The sequence below is a fragment of the Numenius arquata genome, chromosome 8, assembly GCF_964106895.1.
Source record: "Numenius arquata chromosome 8, bNumArq3.hap1.1, whole genome shotgun sequence".
Taxonomy (NCBI): Eukaryota; Metazoa; Chordata; class Aves; order Charadriiformes; family Scolopacidae; genus Numenius; species Numenius arquata.
Window position 1 is genome coordinate 48,500,942 of NC_133583.1, and position 7,617 is coordinate 48,508,558.

The 7,617-nt window shown below is 39.1% G+C and overlaps 1 protein-coding gene across 1 annotated transcript in view; it reads left to right on the top strand.

The window, feature by feature from the left end:
- Positions 1 to 4,657, top strand: part of LOC141467639 (vitellogenin-1-like) — a 43,388-nt gene extending 38,731 nt beyond the window's left edge. The window contains exons 34-36 of the mRNA XM_074152266.1: positions 11 to 170; positions 1,366 to 1,527; positions 4,539 to 4,657. Of these exons, the coding sequence (XP_074008367.1) occupies positions 11 to 170; positions 1,366 to 1,527; positions 4,539 to 4,657 (441 nt within the window). The remainder of the gene's footprint in view (positions 1 to 10; positions 171 to 1,365; positions 1,528 to 4,538) is intronic.
- The last annotated feature ends 2,960 nt before the right edge of the window (positions 4,658 to 7,617 follow it).

Here is a 7,617-nt window from a genome sequence, read left to right on the forward strand (position 1 = left end):
TATTTTATAGGTTACCGTTGCTTCATGGATGAGAGGAAAGACCTGTGGAGTTTGTGGAAATAATGACAGAGAAAAGCACAATGAACTCCTAATGCCAAATCATAAGCTGGCCCACAGCTGTTCTGCTTTTGTTCATTCATGGGTATTGCTAGAAGAAACCTGCTCTGGTGGTGAGTAGATCTGAAAACAATTTATGCTTGGGGAGAATACAAGTTCACTTTTCCTCTGCCAATAGCTAGAAATTACTTTTTTTTAAAAGCAGCGGATATCTTTTACTTATAAAAGACAATAGCAATATATATCCATTTTCATTTCCTTAACCACTGATGGTTTAAAACACTGCCTGTGAATATAGAGAATATATACTACAGCAAAAGTCTTTGTCTCATGTGCAGTTCAATGTTAAATAATTGATTCTACAATAATTTCTTACACTGAGTAGCTTTTTTCTTGGGGAGGCAAAATCAGGCCTAATCTTGCTCCCACTGAAGTAAGAGTGATTTTTACCACTGAATCAAAGCAGTTTCAGCTGTTGTCTGCAGACAATTTAATCAAACAAGTTGCAGCCTATGAATGCAGTGCCAGATCTTAAGTTTCTATAAATTTTCAGAGTGCACAAAATTTCATTTTTGTTCTGTACCATCTGAGGGTGCAATCTCAGGGAAATATTTAGAAACACTCCTAAGGTAAAAGAGCTTCCTCTCACACATAGCTGGAAAAATAATGATGGTATCCCATAACATCAATACAGTTTTGTTCTGTAGGTCTCCATTTACCTTGGACCTGAGATAACTTTATTGAAGTTAATGGTTGTTTTCTCCTTGACTTCAGCGGCAGCAGAATTGTACTTATCTGCGTGTCAGGAAACAGAGTCATAGCTGGGATCCTGTTAAGTGACATTATACCTTTCTAGTGAGATAATTGCAGCATTATAAAAATCATCCAATACAAAAATTATCCTTGATGTTATTATATAAATGCTGCCTTTTTTTTTATCCATTCACTACAGTTGACATTTTTCCTAATGCAATGAAGTAGCCATTGTGCTTGCAGTATCTATTCTTAATAGCTTTCAGACATGAGAGGTTATTTTCTGTGTATTATGTAGTTCTAAAAAACTGGGTATACGTGATTCCATTTACGTTATATTGTGCAATTAGATTTTAAAAATAGCTCCCCTTTCAGACTCTTTCCTCTATCCCCCAACTTATTATCATCCTATCTCGATAACCTCACTACTGTGAAAATGGTTTGTCAGGCATCTGTGTTTTAATAAAAGCTGAAGAGAAAATATGGACCTTTATTATTGCAAGGATCGATTGGGATTTATTTCTACAATTTTAACTACCTTTCCTTTCCTCTTAGGGTGCAAGCTGCAGCGCAGTTATGTGAAGCTGAATCGAAATCCTACTATTGATGGAGAGGAATCTACGTGCTACTCTGTTGACCCAGTACTGAAATGTATGAAAGACTGTACTCCAATCGAAAAAACTTCAGTTAAGGTTGGCTTTCACTGTTTCCCAAAAGGTACGATATTTTTCTTTCTCTGTGTCACATACTGTAGGAACTCTGTCAGAGCACGCAAAAGAACAAAACACAGCACAGCCACGCACAGATCTGTATTGCTCCAGCTCCTCTCTGAGCTGCTGTTTTTAATCCCATTAGTATTTGCTATAACCACTGACAGTACTGGCCAGCTAAAAGCTAGTTTAGATGATGGCAGGTAGCATCATCTGAGAAAAACATTTGAGGTGGTAAAAGGGGCAGCAGTGATCGATAAAAATTTTTTCACGTTTTCAAGATCTCCATAAAGTTGAGATAAGCAACACCGAGTCCTTTTATGCACATTACAGTCTGCAATTTTGTGTAGACCAGGGCAAGCAAGGCAATTGAAAGTCAGTCAAGTAGTGTGACATGACTGCTGTGATTAGGCTGCCATGCTATGCCACTGTGCTATACATCAGCAAAAAACACGTTGCTGAAATGCGCTCTAGATTGTTCCAAAAAATGGTTTGTTTTTGAAGGTATTTTATACACACACACTCATGCCCCAGATTTTTAAAAATACCGGGCCTTTTTCTCCTTTCACTTATACCAATTTGTCGTGGATGTGACACATTGTCTAACACAGGTTCACACTGAAGTTATAAAGGCATGAGAGGAGAGTCCAGCCTGGAATCTACAGATATTTCTGGTGCATTTCTTCCAATATCTTTTAACGAATTACTCAGTACATACATACCTTAGAGGGAAACCTACCATTAGGGAGTATCTACTGAAGCGGTCTGTTCTCTATTTTAACCATTGTTGGCCAAATCCATTGTTAGCTGGGATAATCCAGTGCAGTTTCACTGAAGCCAATGGACCCCTGTGTTGAGTAATACTGGAGAGGAACAGAGTATTTTATGTCTGGTTTTGAACAACATCTGTGTAGAACTTTGCACTTCACTCATGTTATTAATATCTGCAATGTGCTGAACCAGCCCATGAAAGCAAGGAGTATCTTTCTGTAATAGTCAACCATCTACAACAGCCTATTCAAAACGTAGCACAGAGTGCTAATAGTTTTCTGACGGCTCCTTGAGATGTGAATAGATGCATCCTTTTATGAAAAGAAAAACCCACCCTCAACAAAAAATCCTTCCAAAATCTTGTCATATCCATATTTCACAGATTTCTTTTCTGTATCCAAGTCTGTATCTCTGAAATGTCATCACCCCAGGCCACTCACTGCCTCAGAATATTAGGCTATAATAAAGCTGTCTCATTCTCTCACAAAAATGCGTGAGAAAAGAGGAAAATCAGAAAAAAAGATATGTTAGTTGTCGCAGCCAGTGCTGCTTTTACAGCAACGGCAGGCTTCTTTGGTTCATTTACTGAACCAGAGACTGGGAAGTCTGCTAGCAGCACTCCTAATCAAGGGCTTTTTTTATTTATTTATCCTGAGGAGGAGGAGGAGGTGGAGGAGGGGGAAAAGGAGGAGAAAAGGGAGGAGGAGGAGGAAGGTAAAAGATGCCATTTGTGTTTTTTTAGCAAGATGATTGCTTTTCCTCAAGCTAAGGATCAATATATTAAAAAAGAAAACAAGGCTACCCCTTAAAAACTGTTCTTTTTCTTTCTTTGTTCAATTAGTTGGAGAAGCAGCAGAAACAAAATCCTCATCTTTCTTAAGCTGAGAATGTGTATTTGCATACACTAGACAGACTTTTTCTCCACTCTTTATATGAGAACTCAGACCTAATAGTCTGCTATTTGAAAAGAGAGGGACCCCATCACTGTCACCAGTGGAGCAAGGATAAAATTAAGTACAAGAGTGCAGAATTTCCCCTGTCGTCCTCAAATCAGTGGGACTATAGTCTTAGGATCTTGACTGATGCAGACATCACTCCAAGTTTAAGTCCACGTATCAGTTTACATTTCAAACATGCCACAAGCCCTACCCATAGGGATCACAGTTACTCAGCCGTGATCCAGTTTGCCGAGGGAACTATTTCCTACACAGATATGAATGTGATCAGACCCACAGTATGCCCAAGAGTAAGAGACATAACAAGAATTAATGTATATAAATGTATATAAAAAACAGAACTCAGACATTTTATAGCATTTCACAGCTAGAAAATATTATATATTTTTCAAAAGCATTTCCAGCACCTTTCTGGGAAATATTTATTATCCAGTTTATTATGCAAAACCTGAGCTTTAGGATGGACAGTAATTTAGCCAAGGAGAGTGTTAGCATTTCAGGAGATAAGTGACTGGTAAAAACTGAACCCATAGAGCAGTCTCCAGATTTCCCTGTGATGAGAGATGGCATGTTATAAATGTATTGTCCAACTAAGGGATAAAACAAATGGAGGTAAAATTATGAAAGCTTTACCCATTCTCATTATACAAACTTAATCTAAATGGATGTCCTAATATTCTTTTAGATGCAATGATAAACCTCCAACTAGCTAAGAATATTTATTGGGAGGATGAATATCATTATTCCATTTAGATTATTTCAGCATTAAGGGACATGGCTTATTCAAGCTGCTGTTGATAAAGCAGTGTGGTAAGGTTAATACTGCAACTGACAATGCTCTGCCAGATTTCACAATATATGGGAAACTTTAATTAGAAGTTTATGAACCTCTGAAAATTCTCCAAAGGGCTTATCCTTCAGAATGAACTTCGACAAATAGTGAGCTGAAATACACAGTGATATGCAGCACTAACATTAAAAGAGATTACTGATGTGTATTGGTACGTGGTGGTCACATTGATGGTGGCTACCTCCAGCACCTTTACAGCCTCCTGTCTGTTGTCCTTTTGCTTCATGAAATGTTATTCATTTTGTTTTTAGGGTAGTATTATAGTAATTATATCAAGGATGAAAATCCTGCTCCAAGTCAGTGAGTCAGTTAGATGTCAGTTGTGCGGGCAGGATTTCATTCTTTACTTGATGAGGGAGTTGGCAGCCATCAAAACAGTATTACCTTGAAATGTGCTAATTTGCTTGATGTTAGTTAACAATGGCTTCGCTCTTCTGACAGATACTGCTGTAAGCCTGCTGGAATGGCAGAGAAGCAGCGATAAGAAATCTGCATCTGAGGATGTTGTGGAGTCTGTGGATGCTGACATTGATTGTACCTGCACTGGCGACTGTAGTTAAGCTAAATGCTTTAGTGTTGTGCTATAGACACACTATACAAATAATTGAATAGCTGGAGAGATAAGAAGGGAACATAATAGCTGTAGTAAAATATTAAGAAATGTGCTTGAAGAAAATAAGCCTACTGCATTGCATCCAAAGTCAAATGCATTATGTACAGTCTGCACTGCTTAATAAATATGTTGTTCATTAAATAAGTATTCATGTAGTCTCTCTCTTTATTTTTCCCTATCAACAAAACAATCAGACCAACTATAATATTATCCAGAAATTCTGCCTCCTTTTATCTGAAATATAATTACAGCAGTCCTCTCTTAAAATTATGTTCACTAGGTGATGAAAGGAAAACATGATTACGGCTACTGCTAACATTCCATTGTGCAAAGAATTTCATATTTAGCATACTAAAGACACAGTAAGCATTTGTTTTCTTTTATGTTTTCTGGTAAAGTCTGTTCTTGGAACCATTCTGCAAAAAAATACATTTTACTCCCAGCAAGACCATTAGCCTTAGTACATTCTACAAAGGAATGAATTGGACTGCTAGACTCCCACTGTAGCTTTCCAGAGAGCTATAGTGTGTGACACAGTCCCCATTTTCATTTAAATTTCAATGGATGTGCTCTTGCTTCATGAGCTAAAAGTATGAATAGGAACTTTTTTTTTGGTTTACCATCTCCTATTGTATATCTATGAAAATGATGCCTTCAGAAACTTCAGGGAACAATAATACATCAGGTAGCATATATACTCTGAAAAAGTAATATTTAGAAAAATATGTAATATCAATAGCATCATAAAGCTAAAATAAAGTACAAGCAGGACAGTTAGACTGTGTTTAACCAGTGCAGTGTCAATCTGCCAGCTTTCACTAGGCCTATGCAGAAAGGCAATTCCCTCCCACCCCAGGGGACCAGGAATAGCTGGCACCTTCAAACCCCGAGCAATGGCACAATATCTCTTCACCTTGTACACGAATCAGCCGTGCAGTGAGCCATGATATGTTTTCCACAACAGGCAATAGCAGCCAGCATGCTCTTCCAAGAGAATCCTTAGCATGGGCAAGGTACTGCTGAACCCAGATGCTGTCAGGAAACTGACACTAAAGAAAATACATTCTAACTGAAACTGAGCTATCAGAAAGACGATTGAAGACTAAATAGCTGAACAATTACAGAATAACATTTCTCAGTGCTTTTCTTTCCAGAGCAGAAACATGAGTAATGTATAGTACTCCCCTCATTCTCTCTCAAGTTGCAGCTTGCCATCAACCTGAAATTAGAAGAGACTCTGTTTGCCTCTGCCCCTAAGCCTGAGTATAACCTACAGAGGGCAAAAGTGGGTTACCTGCTTCTTTCCCTTCCCCCAGCCTTAATGTAGTCTGTTTGTTATACTTGAGAACCTTCATGTGTACAGGGCTATCATGCGGATAGCCAGTGCTCTATTCAACACCTTTTTTTCATGCAGGTATGTCCAAACTAAGACCAGTAACATGAGTTCTTGCACTGTGTTTTTATTCGTAATAAAGCATTCACAAAATCCCGGTACAAAAGCTGTGTTTTGCTAATTCATCAGAAGGGCTAAATTGCAAAAAGGGTAGCCCCAAACAAGAGGGGAGATGAAAAATATTGCATTCCACTTTCCTTTAAAATCACACTAATATTACACCTGGAGAGCCCTTTTCTCCCTGGTATCGTTTTCACTGTGGCTTATGGGAGATTTGCCATTGACTTTCATGGGATCAGACTGTCATCTTTAATACAACACCTTTCTCTTTAATCCACTTGTTTACGAAAGAGAAACTTTTGCCAGTCAACTACTCCAGATAAGACAAAGGTAGTTGAAGAGATGTAGTGAGAGAAGAAAAATGAACTTTCATGCTTAACTACTAGAACAGGAATTTAGTAACAGCAAAGAGCCATTAGTAAGAAAAGTAATTCTGCTCGCAGTAAAACACAGTCATCTACCAGAAGCATGACACTAATTAACAATGATCAAGCTGGGACGTACAGTACAAAAAATACAAGCAGCTCATAAAGGCAAATGCCTTCTCCCAGAAACAATTTACAGACTTAAAGTCATTGGAAAAAACTTGAAGGCAGTGAGTGATCAGCAGTACTAAATTAGTTTATTCTACAATGAAATATATAATAATTCTACATACTGTACAGCATTAAAAAAAAAAAAAAAAAAAGAAAAAAAAAAATCAACCAAATGTGCCAAACCTTTCCCTGCTGAAGCCCCACTTTGGATCCTGCACCAATGAGAGGGCGCCTCCGGTGCCCCAATTAAAGGGAGCCACCAGAACAGTAACACATTTCTTTCTGCTAAATTGTCATGCCTGGAAGAAGGTCTTCTGCCCATGCTAAAACCACAGCCATATGCCTTCCCCCAGGAGAAGCTCCTTTGTTAGCACTTTGCACTGGCGGTGGTGTTCATGGGCAATAAAGCTCCCAACAGCAAGATGCTGCGTGCAACAGCTTGAGCCCAAAAATCGTAAAGAAACTCCCAGCTGACACGCTGTCCCAGACACAAGGAAAGAATGGTGAAAATGCCCCACGATGGGCACAGCCAGGGAAATCACTCACCATCACCCTACCAGTAGTGCAGCCCGGCTGGTGTGCGGGCTCAGCCAGAGGGAGAGCAGTTGCTAGCAAAGCCCAGGCAGGCTCCTTTCACTGGTCTGTGCAGGGCACGGGTGAGACACAGCTCTCATTATTTCCATTTCAAAGGGGCAGCTTTCATTTCTGTCCAGTTCCTGTTCGTTAGTGCCCTCTCGCTGAGACAGCTGAATGCCTTTGACTGACTGAAAGACTCCACTGATGTTGCAGCTGTAAAATCCAAATATAATGAAAGTTAGTAAAGCCTGAGGTTGGCAGTGGGCACGGCAAAGCAAAACACAGAACCAGCTCATTTTGCCAATGGAATTAAGAGCGTTAGCAGTACAAGTGTGAAAAAGC